General features: G+C 49.0%; 1 protein-coding gene across 5 annotated transcripts in view; it reads left to right on the top strand.

The window, feature by feature from the left end:
- The window catches only part of LOC139349531 (rho GTPase-activating protein 44-like), a 63764-nt gene that overhangs the window by 42778 nt on the left and 3394 nt on the right, over nt 1-17592 (top strand). For 2 of the 5 annotated variants that reach the window (XM_070990427.1, XM_070990428.1), the window contains exons 7-19: nt 1340-1457; nt 2934-3002; nt 3100-3181; nt 3509-3636; nt 4305-4416; nt 8731-8812; nt 8917-8997; nt 10376-10489; nt 11015-11106; nt 11187-11367; nt 13948-13965; nt 14990-15181; nt 17213-17328. In XM_070990427.1, coding sequence (XP_070846528.1) covers nt 1340-1457; nt 2934-3002; nt 3100-3181; nt 3509-3636; nt 4305-4416; nt 8731-8812; nt 8917-8997; nt 10376-10489; nt 11015-11106; nt 11187-11367; nt 13948-13965; nt 14990-15181; nt 17213-17328 — 1385 coding nt within the window. Of the gene's footprint in view, nt 1-1339; nt 1458-2933; nt 3003-3099; nt 3182-3508; nt 3637-4304; nt 4417-8730; nt 8813-8916; nt 8998-10375; nt 10490-11014; nt 11107-11186; nt 11368-13947; nt 13966-14989; nt 15182-15873; nt 16402-17212; nt 17329-17592 lie in introns of all 5 variants that reach the window. The other 3 variants (XM_070990433.1, XM_070990429.1, XM_070990430.1) reach the window with 3 other exon arrangements.

Here is a 17592-nt window from a genome sequence, read left to right as displayed (position 1 = left end):
AAGTGTAACTGAGGCTCATGGGAGTGTCTTGAGTTTAGCAGATTCTTCATCATAAACCAAAATGAAGTGTAACTGGGTGATCTTAGGACAGCGCTTATATGCTGATAGCATTTCAAGGGTTGCACCAGCTAAAATAGCTCCAGCGTTTCAATCTTACGTCACTGAAAGGTTGGCTAACTTGGAGGGTGAGAAGGAGCCAATCATAGCGGCTGTTTCGTCAACGTAGCATTGCGCTACGTAGCCTAGCAAAGCTGGTAACTTGACTAGATCTGGCATTAGCTGTTGGCAAGCAAATATATAGAGCTAGAAACTTTCTAATTAATAACTACTCATTTATAACAGTTATAATTATGCGTTTGCTCCTGCTTCACCCGCCCAATGAAAGGCTAGTGTCATTTACACTGTTGTAGTTTTAGCGCGGAGACGACTGCTAGCAAACAAACGTGGACGTAAACAATGCTGGATGCTCAGAAAAAACTGGGGTTTGCTTTGATTTCTGATGAAGGAAAAGCTTTGAAGGATTAACTGTGTCTGCTGAGTAACGCTGAATGTAAACAGAACGTTTGTTTGTTTACAAGAAAACTCCACAGGGCACCTTTAACACTCGCAATTACAGATGAAAGACTGTTTTTTGTGGTCTTTCTGCCTCAAAAGCTTCAAAACTTTCTGCATCCTTGACTTTGTGATTTAAAGGTCTGACCTGTGTTTTTGTGAATTTGCCGTCTTTCAGTGTTGAAAAGATTGTTATTTTGAAACTTTAGACTTCGGAGCAAGTGTGAAAACCTCTTGGTTTTCGTCTGAATCATCATGTCGGAGCAGATCCTCTCCTGGCCAATCAGAAGCAGGCCTCTGATGGCCGAAACATGCAATCACCACACTTTCTTTTTGCCGATTCGCTGTCATTTCGGTGCCATTATGAGCGCTGACGTGGAGAAATGTGATTTTCCTCGCTGCGGTCCGCTCCGTCAGTTAGTGACCCAAATCTCAGGCAGTTTTTCCCATCATGCCGCTGAGTGCTGAGCTCCTCTGGCAGCACGACATATTATCTCCACCCAGAGACACGCAGCTCAGACAGAAAGTCTCTCAGACGGACAGTTTGAGAACGTGAAGAGAAAACAGCCGAAGTTGAATGAATGAGGATGTGCAGACTTTAAGTAATTCATTGGCTTCTTTAAAAACAGTTTTCCCCGTTTGCCATGAGTCAGTTTAGCTGTCAGTTTAGTTGTGGATGATCATCGCTCTGAGGAACAAAAGCTGCTGAAGGCAAATAAAAAACGTCTTCATGTCCGAACAGAACTCTCAAATCCATCGTAATACTGACAAAATCTCTTCTTCGCAGGTACTATCAGTCCACCAAGTCCTCAGGACTGTCCAGCAACCTGCAGCCGACAGGAGCCAAGGCCGACCACCTCAGGGAAGAGATGGAGGAGGCAGCCAACCGCATGGAGATCTGTCGAGTCAGTCGCCGCCTTCACTCGCTGCAAATCAACGTTTCATTCACACAATGCTGTAGATGAAGTGTCTTTCTTTAAAAACACATCGTACACCACCTGCTCAGCTGCGGACAGACACGGTTAAAGACCAGCTAGTGAACGTAGCTGAAGAGTTGGTCAGTAGGTGGAGACAAAAACGGAGCTAAAAATGTATTATTGGATATATTGGACACGGCTCCAAACGAATGCTAATGTCGCTACACATTCACGGCGTGTAAATAGGCAACTGTTTGCTAACAAGATGGCCGCATTTGCTCAAAAAGTGATACGACAGTGTCGCGTTAACGGCTTGTTCTGCTGCCCCCAAGAGGCCAGAAGGTTTAAATAAACTGTAACAGAACATCAGCTTTGACTTTCACATCACTCACTGTTACTGCAGCGCAGGAAGGTGGGCCTCTGTCAAAAACTGCACATTTTAATAGAATTTGGTTTCGACGTGAGCTCACGCCGTTACACATCTCCCATCTTTTCTTCCTCTGCCCACACCTGATCAGCTGTTATTTGGCTGAATGCAACTGATCCAGGTGATCAGGTGTGGGCAGTGCAGGAACGATGGAAAACATGTCGAGCCGGGTCTCTCCAGGACAGCAGAGCACCGCTGAGAGGCAATATATTCTGGTTCCACACTGCTTTCCTATAAATGCCTGCCAAATGCATTGCCTGACTTCAACACCGAATGGAAGTCGAGCTAAAATTAGACGACACGCACGCGTCAGCTCTGCAAAACTGGATTCATTTCGCCTACAGGTAGTCCCACAGAAAGAGGACGAATTTAAACAGCCTTCACTTGGACACTTCATCCTTTTACAAAGCTCAGATATTAACAGGCTTCTGCAGAAATCCTGATGATCGTCTAATGCGTCATGCTCATTTAGAGGATTGTGACTGCTTCTGGTGCATTTTACCATACATTTCTAACTGTTTTGACCTTTGACACGGCAGACGTTTTGACTTCTCGCAGGTGTAAAGGCTCAGCTGCATTCAGGCTGTGACCACACGTATACGAATATTTATGTTTTCCTCTGCGTTTTGGCCTCTCGTTTGTGATTTGTCCATCTGAAAAATATCATTTAGTTGTTATGTGGTTTGTGAAAAATAGAAATGAGATTCAGTCATAATCTGTGCTCACGTTGACGACTGAGGACCTGCTGCAAGTCTCCTAAAGGGACAGGTCAGAGGTGACACCCATGTGACACAGACAGGAAGTGACTCCTCAGTGGGGGGGGGTGTCTCTGATGTCTCTGATGTCTCTGAGCATGCACCTGAAACAGCAACAAAGAGCTCGCAGCTTCATTCATTACACCTGCTCTACAAGTCAAGAAGTCTGCTTTTAAAAGGTCTTTTAAACACATTTTTTAAGTTTATATGTGAGCCTAACATCCTCATCGCTGGCGTATTTTGTTCTTTGAACATATGTAACGTATGTTTTTTTCCCACCAGGATCAGTTATCAGCAGACATGTACAGTTTTGTGGCCAAAGAAATTGACTATGCAAGCTACTTCCAGACAGTAAGTGCAGCCTCTGTCCAGACTGTGACATCAGGGAGGAAACAGAAATGTCCCGCTGGCCGTCACAGCCTCTCTGGCCTCTTTCTGTTTTGTCCAGCTGATAGAAGTCCAAGCGGAGTACCACAGGAAGTCATTAGAGCTGCTTCAAAGCGTCCTGCCCCAGATCAAAGCTCACCAGGGTGAGTGAGACCAACGCACTCATGATGCACTCTCACTGCTTTTCCTCGCTAAGCTAACCGCCGCTAGCTCCCACGTCAACTGAAAATGACGCATGTAGGTGATTACATTGCTTACTTTTTGTCTGCCAGTCTTGTGATGATGTGGGAATCCTTCACTCAGAGGAGGAAGCTGAATAAAAAAAAGGTTTTCGAGGCTTTTAAGGTCGCCCAGAAAACGTATTTCCCATTTGTTTTGCTAACTTTCTGCAGCCTGAGAGGAAATTTCAGCGTCTGTCTTCAGCAGCGCGCTAAAGCAGACGTTTGTGTGACTGTCTGTGTGTCTGACAGAGACCTGGGTGGAGAAACCGTGCTACGGGAAGCCATTAGAGGAGCACTTAGCGCTCAGCGGGAGAGATATTGCCTTTCCCATCGAGGCCTGTGTCACCATGCTGCTGGAATGTGGCATGCAGGAGGAGGTCAGGCTGCACAGCATCTGCTTTTACAGCACGCACACGAACACAGTAAACAAACACACTGCTGAGACAGAAGCCGAGACGAGGTCGCTGTCAGACTGAAGGTGTCTAATGAGGGCCAGATTACATTTCAGTTTCCTCAAAGCAGTGAAACAAATAATCCTCCGCTGTTTAATTAATGTGCGACAGTAAGAAATGTCCAGATCTGCCTCAGGGAGACATACTGAGGCTGCAGGAAATGTTCTCCATCAACAAATATTTATGAGATTTAAACAAAAAGACAAGTTTATCATGGTGAATAACTTCGCTTCTGCAGTAATTAGACTGTAATTAGGTGTTTGTTTGGAGAATCTTTTGGGAAAAGATGTGTCGCAGCTGACTTTAATTGTAAGTGTAAATCAATTTATGTGCTATTTATATACATGAAAGTATTAAGAAACACTGGAATATACAGTTAAAAGTCCTCATCATGGAGACTGTTCCAATCTTATTGACTGTAGTTTCTACATTATGATGACTGGGTTTTTCAGCCCTGCGTCGTGTCTGCAGGCGGCGTGCATTCTCGCGCCATCACAGGTCAAAACTTCTCGTTGATGCTAATGTCATTCAGTTAGTCGTTAATGCTAACTAGCGAATGCTAACACGGGCCTCACTCGTGTTTTTGTCCTCAGGGTTTGTTCAGAGTCGCTCCTTCGGCCTCCAAACTGAAGAAGCTGAAGGCGTCTTTGGACTGCGGCGTGCTGGATGTTCAGGAGTACTCTGCAGACCCCCACGCCATCGCAGGTGAGCTGTCCTCACCGCCGCCATCTCGCTCGCCTTCCGGGGGGACGTTTAAGAGTTGGCGCCGTCTTCACTTCCACACAGACGGGGAAACTGGGAATGAATGAGCATCTGCTGGTTGAAATCATGAATGTTTTTGATCTTTTTCTGCTTCTCCTGCACATTCCTCAGCTGTCATTTGTGAACTCAGCAGTGATTTTCCTCCTGAAGGATCTCTTGAACGCCTTCTGTAACGGCCCCACCTGAGAGTCAGCAGATTAGACTTTCTGCACGTCGAGCGGCCGGTTTTCGTCCGTGTTTGCGTCTCTGCTGTGTTTCTGCTTTATTGGAGGTGTTTGATAAACAATCCCAAATGTAAGTGGGATTAGTGTCCGACAGCTCTTCATCTTCTGAAGCAGCTGCTTTCTTTCTGTCACCGGTTTGCTTTTAAATCAGCAGCGTGATGGACCACAAAAGAAAGAAAAGCTTTCAAGCCTTCACGATGCTGCTATTGATCTTCTTTTCTTTCCGAGGATGCTGCTGCATAATGCCGCTGTCATGTGAAAACCTCATATCTCCGAAACGACTTTTCAGGAGCTATGGAAAATATTTATAGCCTGACAGAAATGCGTTTTTAAAGTTGTCATCTGGGACGTCGCTGTAGAAGCCCTGCGGTGCCTTCAAGTGCCGTCGGTATAATCAGCGCTCGGCTGTCGTGACAGCGAGATTACTTCCTGATTTCTAGACTGATAAAATTTAATCATCTGTCACGCCACCTTTGTGGTTTACTGTCTTGTTTGTCAGCGTAATTGTTTTTAAGTAGGACACACTGAACGTCTCTAAAGCTAGAGACTCTAATGTGGTCCAGCGTCTTAATGAGGCGCACACAGAAACAGACATGGCTGCTCACTAAGAGCTGGATGGGTTCAATTTTTGTCGTCATCTTCTGTTTTTTTGGAGTTTTCTGTCGGTTTTTTGGTTTTGGGGGAGTCATGTAAGAGCCAATTTCATTGTACTTATATAACAAACTTCACCGTATTATCATTATCAAGGCTTCCTAATTCATTATTATTCATTTTATTGGCATATTTTGGGACATACACAGTCTGATCTCTCTCTCTGCTCTGTCATTGGAAGTGCTGTTTGTCTGCTGTCAGGCTGTCACAGTTGTTTGTTTTAGGTTTTTGTGAATGAAACGTTCTCACAAACAGACAAGTTTTAGTTTGCTCAGTCGCTCCTGATGAACAGGCGGCATTCATCCGCCTGAAACAGGAGATTTAAGACAAGTTTGTGTTTGTAAGAGAGTCGTTATTTCCTGCACAGACATCCAGGTGAGCACACCCCTGAGTGAACCCATGCAGGAGGCGGTGACTTGGTGTGCTCGTTTGCAGATGTTTTCTTTTTGTAAATCTGTCCTCTGACTGTCTGAAAGCCTCCTCGGTGAACATAAAACCCACGAGAGCTGAAGACACAATGTTCTTTTATTAGATATCGAATGAAAGCCGGTCAGTCAGCTGTGTCCACTGGAGCATGTGGAGAAGGAGAGAGACGAGTCGTCCCTCTAATGACGCCGTATTAAACTGGGTTAGCTGGAACAGAAAATCTAATTTGTGAGCCCGTCCCACTGGGGGTAGTGGTCCTGATGGGGGGTGGGAGTGTGCAGGGGTTCATCTTCCATCAGCCTCAATGAAAAGCAGCAGGCGTTTCTTTCTAGATGCAGCAAACAGCAGTTTGAGTGTTTATTTAGCACCAACCACAGACAGAGAGACAGACAGAGAGACAGATGGACAGAGAGACAGACAGACAGAGAGACAGACAGAGAGACAGATGGGCAGAGAGAGAGACAGACAGACAGAGAGACAGACAGAGAGACAGATGGGCAGAGAGAGAGACAGACAGAGAGACAGACAGATGGACGGAGAGACAGACAGACAGACAGAGAGACAGATGGGCAGAGAGAGAGACAGACAGACAGAGAGACAGACAGAGAGACAGATGGGCAGAGAGAGAGACAGACAGAGAGACAGACAGATGGACGGAGAGACAGACAGACAGACAGAGAGACAGATGGGCAGAGAGAGAGACAGACAGAGAGACAGACGGACAGACAGACGGAGAGACAGACAGACAGAGAGACAGACAGAGAGACAGATGGACGGAGAGACAGACAGACAGAGAGACAGACAGAGAGACAGATGGACGGAGAGACAGACAGACAGAGAGACAGATGGGCAGAGAGAGAGACAGACGGAGAGAGAGACAGATGGACAGAGAGAGAGACAGACAGAGAGACAGATGGACGGAGAGACAGACAGACAGACAGACAGAGAGACAGATGGGCAGAGAGAGAGACAGACGGAGAGAGAGACAGATGGACGGAGAGAGAGACAGATGGACAGAGAGACAGACAGAGAGACAGATGGACGGAGAGACAGACAGACAGACAGACAGACAGACAGAGAGACAGATGGACAGAGAGACAGACAGAGCAAGAGACAGATGGACAGAGAGACAGACAGAGCGACAGACAGACAGACAGACAGACAGACGGACAGACGGACAGACGGACAGACGGACAGACGGACAGACAGACAGACAGAGAGACAGATGGACAGAGAGACAGACAGAGAGAGACAGACAGACAGATGGAGAGACAGACAGACAGATGGACAGAGAGACAGACAGACAGACAGACAGACAGAGCGAGAGACAGACAGACAGACAGACAGACAGACAGACAGACAGACAGACAGACAGACAGACAGGCAGGCAGACAGGCAGGCAGACAGACAGACAGACAGCAGCCTCCAAGCTGTCCCCAGTGAGGGACGCCCTGACTGTGCTGTTTGTCATCCGTCCCACGTATCCCTGGGGGAAGCGAACGCAGCAGACCAGAGAAGAAGAAGACGAGTCAGAGAGAAGCTCAGTCGGCCGTCGCCTTCCTCGTCAGCGCCGGAAAATGACGCCTCCGCCCACCAGTTCAGATCAAACGCCGTTTGAAATAGTTCAGTGTTTATTTTGAAGAGCTTGTAGTGGCGGAGTAGGTGGGTCTGCGTGGAGCTGGTGTCTCGTTTCTGAGTGTCCTGACACAAACTGCACAGAAAAACTGAACGTTTCTAAGACTTGCTTCAGGTTCTCGAAGACATTCCCCTCTCATCCCCCAGCTTCTCCAGCTCTAACTGACTGGTGGGGAGTCCCACGCATGGAGGGCCTTCAGGGTCACATGAGTCATGGTGTGAAGCTGCCAGGACAGGAATCTCAGAGACCACCGGATGGACAACATGGCACTCAGATGAGGTTGTGGTTTCCAGTTTAGCCTGAACAGATGCAGAGTAGAGATGAGGCTCGGTCAGAAGGATTAAAAGGGAGGTTAAGGTCAGGACTAGATGATGGTGTCGCCTGTCAGGCGGTGCACTGGGTTTATGACATCACAGCCTGATGCCCACTGCACGGCCTGATGACCTGAGCAGCCCCTGGATGGTAGATGGACTCAGAAGAGTCAGTGGGTTACAGTTGGCTTTCTCTAGTAATCTGACTTCTTAACATCCTGTAAATTAGAAAGCTGCTTTCCAGTTCCGGGGATTAGTGAAACCTGGTGCTCCCAGCTGGATCCTCCTGGAGAACACAGGTTTCCTGGACATGATGGGTTTGTAGTTGAGAACACAGAGCAGCCTCTAGAGTCTAAATCAGTTGGTTTCACTGTCGGGAGAAGCTGCACTCCGGCCTGATAACCTGGGAAACGCTTAAAATGAATAAGAAATGCCTCCAAAACAGAGTCAGGTGCAGGGAATTACACTCCGATCCAGACTTAAATCCCACGTGCATCAGTCCTCTGCAGCGCTTTGCTCTCCCCGCGGTGATGTGAAATTACCTCCACAACAAAAGCCAGAGGCGTTATCGAACACTGCGTATTCCACTGAATCGATTCTGTTGAAGTGCTGAGCAGGCCACAGCTGGAGCCTCCTGCTCATCATCATCCGGCTTTCTCTGCTCTCACAAAACATCCCCGCTGTCTCGCTCGTGCTGTATATTAATAGACCACCTGCTGGGCGTCATATAGACACTGCAGCGCCACAGCCGCAGGAAACGCATTGAACGGGCAACTGATTTCCCAGGACGGCACCTCGGCTGTAGGACAGTATGGAGTTATGCGTTTATAGTGTGTGAAGAATATTGTTTCAGAGCCGCAGATTTAGATTTAACTTGGATAAAAGATCTAAACTAGACCAGCAAGCTCATGTCCGCTCTGAGGGGAGGGCAGCTAAACCAGGGGACGGCGTCCTCGTATGTACACCTCATGCATTCAGCACATGCTTTGTGTTGTTTTGTCCTCTCCAGGTGCTCTGAAGTCGTACCTGCGGGAGCTCCCTGAGCCGTTAATGACATACGAACTCTACAACGACTGGATCCAGGCCTCCAAGTCCGTATCCTCTCAGTGTCACGTTGTTGTCCGATCAATCTTTCTTCTCCACTTAATCTCCAACCTTCCTCTTCTTCATGTGTTCCTCTTCTGTCGTCCGGCAGCATTCAAGACCAAGACAAGAGACTGCAGGCTCTCCACAGCGCCTGTGAGAAACTGCCCCCCGCCAACAACAACAACTTCAAGTGAGTCACAGTTTCCGTGTTTCGCTCCTCGTGGTCCTCGGCTGGATCCTGTTTACTCACATGTGGCTTGATTTTTCCAGAGTCGGCCGGTCGCTCAGACCTCAGATAGATGTCTGAATGTGTGCCTTACACAAAGCTGACTGCTTCTTCTCTGATTTGCTGTGAATTCTGGGTCTTTAATTAAAAAACATGGCTGCTCGGCTTAGTTCACTCCAGCGCAAAATGCTTTCCTCCTGGAGAAATCCAAAACGTACACGGACATTTTACTGGGAAAGACTGCGACAAGACGGAAAAATTGAACTAATTATTGTTTTATTTAACGTGTATTTTATTTGAAAAACTGATTAAAAATGTGTACGCAGAGCGCGGCCCTGTTCTCCCTCTTCCTCCCCTCCTGCCTCCTCCTCACTCTGCACTGAAACCTTTCATCTTGAAATCAGGAATATCTCTGCGCTGAAGGAGAGTCACTCCGAGCGTCGGCGAGGCCTCTGATCGACACCTGCCAGAGGAAAAAAACCCGCTGACCTCGGTGTGAAACGGTGCCGAGGAAGAGGAGGAGGCCTCACGGCTGAGGTGGAGCTCTGTGGGCTTGTCTGGTGATCAAAAGAGAAGAAGAGGAGGTGCACGAGGAAGAGGAGGAGAGAACGGGACGGGAGGGAAATGAAGGGGCGAGATACTGCAGCTCTTGTCAGCGTCATCATCAAATCGCAAAAATAAGGCGTATTTTTAGATTTTCAGACGGCCGTCCTCTGAGGAGACCTGTCAGACCCGTCCAGATGATCGCTGCTCGCTGGGACGAGCTGCCTGATGTTCGTTCAGCTGCACTTCAGCTCAGGATGAGTCATTCAGCTCAGCTGCTCTCACAGAGCCTCAGAAACACACTAGCCCATTTCTGGAGCCCAGAAAACCCCGAGGACTCTGAAGAAGTGACCATAGTTTGCTGTAATAATGAGCTGCAGTTCGCTTTTCTCACCACGGCCGTGACGCTGCGCACAGCAGACCGTATGACAGCTAAAGAGGTGGGGGCGGGGCTCCTGACCTGGACTGATGAGCACATTTCCCACGTCTCACTTTACATGTCTCGTTTTACTTATCCAACCTACATGACAACAAAGGGATCTGCAGGAATGTGGCTTTACGTTCGTCCCAGAATCGACAGACAGCTGAAAGGTTTCTCCCAGAAGCCCCTTTTCTGATGCAGCAACGGGAGCTTTAAAGCACCGCGGCAGCGTCGCCCAAAATCAGAAATCAGCTTCAGATAACGTAACGTGTCAGCGTCCGTCTTCATCCGCTTCCCTGATCAGATGTTCACGCTCTCGCTGTGGCTCTGAAGTCGTGTTTTCACTGGCTGACCTCTCTCCTGTTTCTGTGTTAACAGGTATTTGATCAAGTTCCTCTCCAAACTGACGGAATACCAGGACGTGAACAAGATGACGCCCGGAAACATCGCGATTGTCCTCGGACCGAACCTGCTGTGGATGCACAACGAAGGGTACGAGCGGGGAGACGCAGTTCACTGACTGTCCGCTGCTCAGAATAGTCCCCAACAAAAGCACCGTTCACTCGTGTTCGAGTCACGAACATGTGGGAAGTCGTCTGTTGTTCATGCAGTAACTGCAGGCGACAGTCAGATCTGTACTCGCTCTCTCTGTGCAGAATTCAAACTGCTAATATTCATGAGCTCAGAGCGCTTTAAGTGCTAACAGCCAATAAGCACGAGGCTCCAGGAGACGTTTTCTCATAGCGTCCATTCATGATGATGACTAAGCAGTGTGGAAGGGGTGAAGGACGACTGCCTCGTATCTCTGTGCGAATCTTAAAAACTCTTTATCCCTCTCTAACTTTTAATGAGCGTTTTAATAGCCGACATTTCTGGAATGGTTTCCTCCTTTTAACGCTTCTCTAGTATCATGTGTTAACTGTGTTAATCGCTGCCTGAGCAGAAAGTCTTCCAATCCAGACGTTTCCTCGACGTCCCACCGTAAAAACGTCTCCGTCTCCTCTCTGTCCGCTGCAGCAACATCACAGAGATGATGACCACGGTGTCCCTGCAGATCGTCGGCATCATCGAACCCATCATCCAGCACGCCGACTGGTTCTTCCCCGGAGGTGAGGAGGGAGGACACAAGTCTGTTTCCAGCGCCGAGGATCGACTTTAAGTCTGACTTGTTTATTTTCTGCTGTCTCAGAAATCGAGTTCAACGTCACAGGGAACTACGGCAGCCCCGTCCACACCAACCACAACGCCAACTACAGCTCGATGCCGTCTCCGGACATGGATCAGATCGACCGGAGGCAGAACGACCAGAGCCGACGGCCGCTCAGCGTCGCCACGGACAACATGATGCTGGAGTTCTATAAGAAGGACGGGTACGACCACTCTGTCTGGATTAGCTTCAGGCACATTTAGCTGCTGATGATGGAGCTCAGGTGTGCAGGTGGAGGACTTCCAGGAAGGTGTTTTGAGCTTTAGGTGCAGATTATTCCATGAAACCAAACAAAAGCTGCGTCTCCTTGATCAGTCTTCAGACTCCTGAAGCATTTTGGGAAATACGGCGAGAATGAAATGAGAAGATTGAGTCCGCTCTCACGTCTTTGTGTTCAGGACGGAGCTTCTTTCTCCAGAAAGTCTTTATGCTAAGCTAGGCTAATCGCACCCTGGTCCTAGCTCCATACAGAAGGTGCAGACGTGAGAGTGGCACCAGTCTTCTCCTCTAACTCACGCATGTTTCCCAAAAGTGTCACTGAAGTGTGAAGTTATGAATGTACGTGAATACCTGCTACGTTCCTTGCTGACTTATTGTAAACAGCAAAGCAAGTTTTCCTTGTTTGCAAGTAGCATAACAGAAGGACGAAGAGTCTGCAGCCATGCTAGCAGCTCTGGGAGGCTGCACTGCTTTGAGCTAAATGCTAACATCAGCACGCTAACAGCCTCGTAACTACGATGCTAACATGCTAGTACAGTAAGTAAAGTAAGTTTGTTTTGCCGGTTAAACGAACTGGTCTTTTAAAGTCTGCTGCTCCAAATCCTCCAGTCGTGTCGCTCTGTCTCTGAATCCATCAGCAGTCTCCTCCACCTCTGCCGTGTCCTCACGGCCTCACTCGGCGTGCGTCCTAAGTGACAGCTGAGCTGACGAGCGAGCTTTCCGTTTTTTTTCCAGAAGTCGCTCGGAGGCATGAAAAGTTTCTGCATGACTGCCGGCTGACAGGGTCGCACATGTGGAGCAGGAGGATTCTCCACCGATTACACGAGTTTCATGTGAGACGTGACCTCAGCGGAAAGGTGGACGGACAGAATACTGTATCGCTCTCTGTCTGCAGCACCGGCCCCGAGCTTTTTAAGCAGCCGAGTGAGAAAGTGAGAAAAGAGAGAGAGAGATGACATTTAGTCTGTGAAATGAGGAATCTGACGATCCTCAAGCTTTTGGGGGATTAGCTGAAAACCAGTGGCTTTCTTTCTCTGTGTCTCTTTCTTTAATGCTTTAATACACCCTTGGTCTTATCAGGCCCTGCGGGGAGTCTGAGCTCTGCAGCCCGGGGACCACGAGCAGCCCAGCTAATTAAACCAGGGCCGAGTGTGTGTGTGTGTGTGTGTGTGTGTGTGTGTGTGTGTGTGTGTGTGTGTGTGTGTGTGTGTGTGTGTGTGTGTGTGTGTGTGTGATCAATAGAGCTCAGCTTTCAACAGGAGCACAGAAACACTTCTCGGGCTCAGCACAAAGAGGCTGCCGCTGCTTTTAGAGAGAGGCCGTCTCACTTTTTAACTACAAAAGATTTCAGATTGAGTCTGACACGATTGTAAAATTGGAAATATTAATTAATGCACACGCCTGTCAAACGTTAATTCATGCTGAGACACCAACGTTTGCAGCCCCCCCCCGTCATGTGAGGAATAAAAACATTATGTCAAATCAGAATTTCCCGTCCTGCTCTGTCCCCAGCAGGACCAGCCGAAGGACACGCCGCGCTTACCCTCTACATTAATCTGAGCGTGATTCACAGGCAGGCTGGACGTACAAGGTTACATACAAGGCAGAAAAAACCTGCAGAGTGCTACTTTATTTTTTAGATATTCTATAAGAGCCGCGGCTGGACATCGTCTGTGGTGCTCTAACAAATTAGATAATAAAATATAATTAGAGGTATCAAGAAAGTTAGCTGTTAGAGGACATTGAGAATAAGAAACACTAAGTGGCCAAAAGTGTACGGACACCTGAAGAAAGTCTGTGGACGCATCCGTGTGTGATCTCATTTCATGGAAATCCACTAACACACTGCAGCATTAGGAAGCTACCACAGGCAGCCGGTTAGCATAGCATAGCATAAAGACTGGTCTGCATGTCAGTTAGTGAGATTTAGAGGCGTTGGAGGGCAGATTTGGTTTCCAGTCTTTATGCTAAGCTAACTAGCTGTAGCTTCATATTGACTGGACAGATATGAGAGTGGTATTAATCTCTAACTAGCCATGTGTGCTGTAGCGATAACATTTTCATGAAGAAAAACAAAGTCCCCAAAGTACATGAAGGACTGTCGGGTGTCCACAAACATTTGGCCAGCGTGATGCACGAACGTTCTCTAACTGTGACCATTGCAAACGAACCACTCTGCAGTGTTTTGGGGGATTTTCTTGTTTCCACCAGGGAAGGTTTGACCTAGCCGGGGTTAAATGGAACAATAATTTCCTCTCTGGGTTTTGTGGTGGTTGAAGCTCCTCTGGGGGGGCGAAGGGGGGGCTCTCCTCATTACTCTCAGCGTGACTCTCGTCCCTCGCAGCCTCCTGCCAGGCCGGCCCCTCCGTTCGCTCCTCCATCTTGGCTCCTGTCTGTAAAGTTTATCCTGCCAAAGTTCCTCCTCTGCTTTGATAACGATGCTGTTAACGAGCGCGGGGACACTCTGTCCTCCAGGTTCCTTGCTCCTGTCCTCATTGTGCTTGTCTCTGTTTTAACTATGCAGCATTAGGAAGATACAAAGGTACAGTATAGACCCTTTCCGTGCAGTCATCCTCTCACCGGTCTGTCCGTCATCTGTTCGTCTCAGCTGCCTGTTGACAGGAAGCGTCTGTCATGTGTTGTGTGTGTTGGACTCCTATAGTTCAATGTCTCCAACAGAGTGAGGTGACAAATGGGTGACATGGACAAAGCCGGCCTTTCTTCCTGTGTTTGCATAAGTAGAATCTTTGCAGTTTCTGGCACTGGATAAACCTGTTCAGCCTCTTGTTGTTTAGTGTTAGCCAACCACCAGTAAGTTCCTTTATTTTCCATCATAATAAACTTAACATGAAAATAGTAATAAATTTGATGTTTTGGGAAATACACTTATTGCCTTTCTGTCACCACCTGCTAATGTCTGTGCTAGCTTAGCTTAGCATAAAGACTGGACGCAGGGGAACAGATACAGCAGCTGGCTTCTTACTGTTGGCAACCAGGAAATAGTCAGACCCGATAAAACCACAGTTTGCCATTTTTAAACATCCGTTTTGTACAGATTGGTGAGCTTTAGAGGTGCTGGCAGGCACGTTTAGACAGAGCCAAGCTAGCTAGCTGTTTCCAGTCTCTATGCTAAGCTAACGCCTAGCTTCTTTTGAATGGACACACATGAGAGGTTTCAATCCTTTCATCTAACTCTTGATGAAAGCCGATGAGGCTGTTTCCCAAACTGTTTTTTCAGGGACCATACCTTTCATCCTGTTCATTCCATCCAACCTGCTCAGTTATCAAACACGGAGCATCTCACCTCGCTCACACGTCGTCTCCCTGCAGGACAATGTGTCTTAAACAGGACTTGAAGTCAGACAGATGAAATGTTGCTGCATGCTACAGATCAAAGTACACCCATACAAGGCTGAGACGCTGATCCAGGGTCAGACCTCAGTCCAGGGAAGCTTATCCCCCCTGACGACCTGTGCAGGTGTGGAAACATGACCCCCCCCACCCCCCGGAGCCTCATACACGCCCTCCCTTGATTTGATTGGCTGTGCATCTCTGTCCCACTGCAGCATGGGTGTCAGGGTGATGGACACTTCTTGGGTGTCGCGCAGGGGCTCGTCTTCTTCGCGTAAAAGCGCCTCCACGCCGCCGAGCGTGCACCCCCCCGCCCCGCCCACTGACGCTCTCATCCCCGAGCAGCCTGGGGAATTCTCAGCCTCCCCCTCCCCCACCCCTCCTCCCACTAGCAGCGACCGAGCCAGGTAAGGCTGTCGTGCCCCCGTCCTCCTGTCTCACACCTTCCTCCCGAACACCCCCCACCTGCTGCTGCTCCCCCTCCCGCCGCGTGCTGCTGCATCCTGCAGCTGACACCAGACCAGTCCGCTCTTACCCACGTTTTCTTGTCTGTCGCTGGCCCCCCCCTCGCCTCGCCGGCTCTGTGTGACCCCCGGTGTCTCGCCTCTGATGAATCGAACTGTGTTGTGTTTTCTTTACGTCTTCTCACCCTTGAGTTTGGACCATGTGTGGAGTCAGAGCTCGTCTTCTGTCTGTCTGGTTTTTGTGGACAGAGTTCAGTAGCGATGCTTCGTTGCTGCATGTGCATGAATTGTACGTGTGCTTTGTTTCTGCCATCAGTCCGAGCATCATTAACAGCATTACAGTCCACTGTCGCAAGGCCCTGCAGTGGATGAGGTGACTGACTTTTCTGTTTTACTTTGGGAGGATTTTCACGAGCACCTCTTCTTTATTTCCTCTGTGCTGTTCCCCCCGGAGCCCTGACCCCCTCCTGACACAATAATTCACATTCTCCTGCTTCCCTCCCTCGTGATGGACTGAACCTAAACCCCCCCGCCTCCCTTCACCTCCACAGACTAATGAATTCCTCCCCTTTAACTTTCAGCCTCGGGTGACCGGCTCAGCTCCCCATGAGACATTCATATGTTTATCATTGCAGCTCGGATGATGCATCCTCCAACTGGTCGGACTCCTGTTACGCCTACCCCTCCCCCGAGGAGGAGCGGTTGCCTCCCCCTTACCCTTCTTCCTCATCTTCCTCCTCCTCCTCTTGCTCCTCCTTCTCGCTCCCTCACCACCATTTCTACACCCGAGCACCTCCGGGTATGCGTCCCGTCGCTCCCAGTCCCGAATCCGTGCCTCCCGGCCCGTCCCCTCCCCCCCGCCGCTCTGGCTACAGCCCACCCCCGCTCTCCCACTCCCTCTGCCCGTCCCCTCAGCAGCTTGACGTCAACTCCAACCCCAAACCCAGCTCCCTGCACCTGCCCAAACCGGCCTCCCCGTCCGACGCTTCGCATGCGCCCCTGCCCGAAACCAACGGCTCCACCCTTTACATCAAACCCCCGCTCGTCCTTACTCGTCACGATCTGTTCCTGGGCTCCCCCAAACCCCCTAACACCCCCCTATCTGCTCCCCCTCCATGGGCAGCCTGTGCCTGTAGCCGGGAGAGAGGAGCCAAGCTGACTAGGTAAATACAGAACCCTGCTTAACTCGTACTTCCAACACAGCTCACACACAAACGAGGGGAGGCCCCGCGGGTTGTGCATCCGTCACTCATGGAAATCAATGCTCTTTAGGAACGCCATTATCAGATCCATCTTTAATTTAATAGCCACGAATCCAATCCCTAACTTTCCATGTTGCCAGGATATTCAGAAGCCGGTTGCCAGGCAACAAAGGAAATTCAAAGCTTTCAGCGCATATCATTACAAAAGTGGGCGTTAATGAGTCATACCAGTGGGCCCAGTCAGCCCAGAGTGGCAGACTGCGAGATCAGACCTTGAAAAGGACACGGTGATGTACGCCTTGAACAGCGGCGTCAGTCGATGACATCGTTATGGTTGACATTGGAAGGATGCCCGCAGATGCTCGTGTGCATTGCTCCACCCGGACTTTAAATCCGAGCAGCTTCAGTCATCCATTCATGCCTCATCTGCTGAGTGAGAGCGGGCTGACAGTCAGTCAGAGCATAAACTGGTTACGGTCTGACCTTCAGGCCCCCCTCCCATTGGCATTCTGGCTGCGCTGCGCTGTAAAAGTAAGGAAAATCCATTAAGCCATTAGGGTTTATTTGGGATTTTTTGAACTGCTTCTGCTGCACTGCAGTACAGACGACATGTCTGCCTGCCACAGTGGCCACTCAGGCAGCCTGACATTGAACTATGGGTGATCTCATATTTCTTTATTATGCTAAGAGATTTACAGGGTTGCCATATCATTAAAGGGCAGTGAGACGCGTGGCTGGCTTGTAACTCCTGGGTCCCTCGCTCTCTCCTCAGTACCCTGAAGAACAAGGAGCTGTCTCCTGTGATCGGACAGAAGGGAATCCAGGGAACAGTGACCTCTGGTGGACAGTCGCAGCACTCTGAGCACAGCCCGCACACCCTGAGGAGAGGTAATACAGCCGTGTGGCTTCGCCCACCGGGAGATGAGACCGTTAGAAGTTGCACTTCTCGTGTCAGATGAGTCAGTAAAACGTTTTTTACTTCATCGTTTCCCTTCATGGTGCCGCACACAAGAGAAAAACGAACAGAAAATCCAAATGATCTTCACACAGTGAGTCAGGTCAGATGCTTCAATATCAGACAAAACACTTTGTATCTGACATGAGGGCAGAAAGGAGTTCAACATTTGTAACTCTGCTTGTCAGGCTGCAGAA

Source organism: Chaetodon trifascialis, chromosome 21 (assembly GCF_039877785.1).
Source record: "Chaetodon trifascialis isolate fChaTrf1 chromosome 21, fChaTrf1.hap1, whole genome shotgun sequence".
Classification (NCBI taxonomy): domain Eukaryota; kingdom Metazoa; phylum Chordata; class Actinopteri; order Chaetodontiformes; family Chaetodontidae; genus Chaetodon; species Chaetodon trifascialis.
Note: the sequence above shows the minus strand (reverse complement) of the source record. Positions and strands in the feature narration are given on the sequence as shown.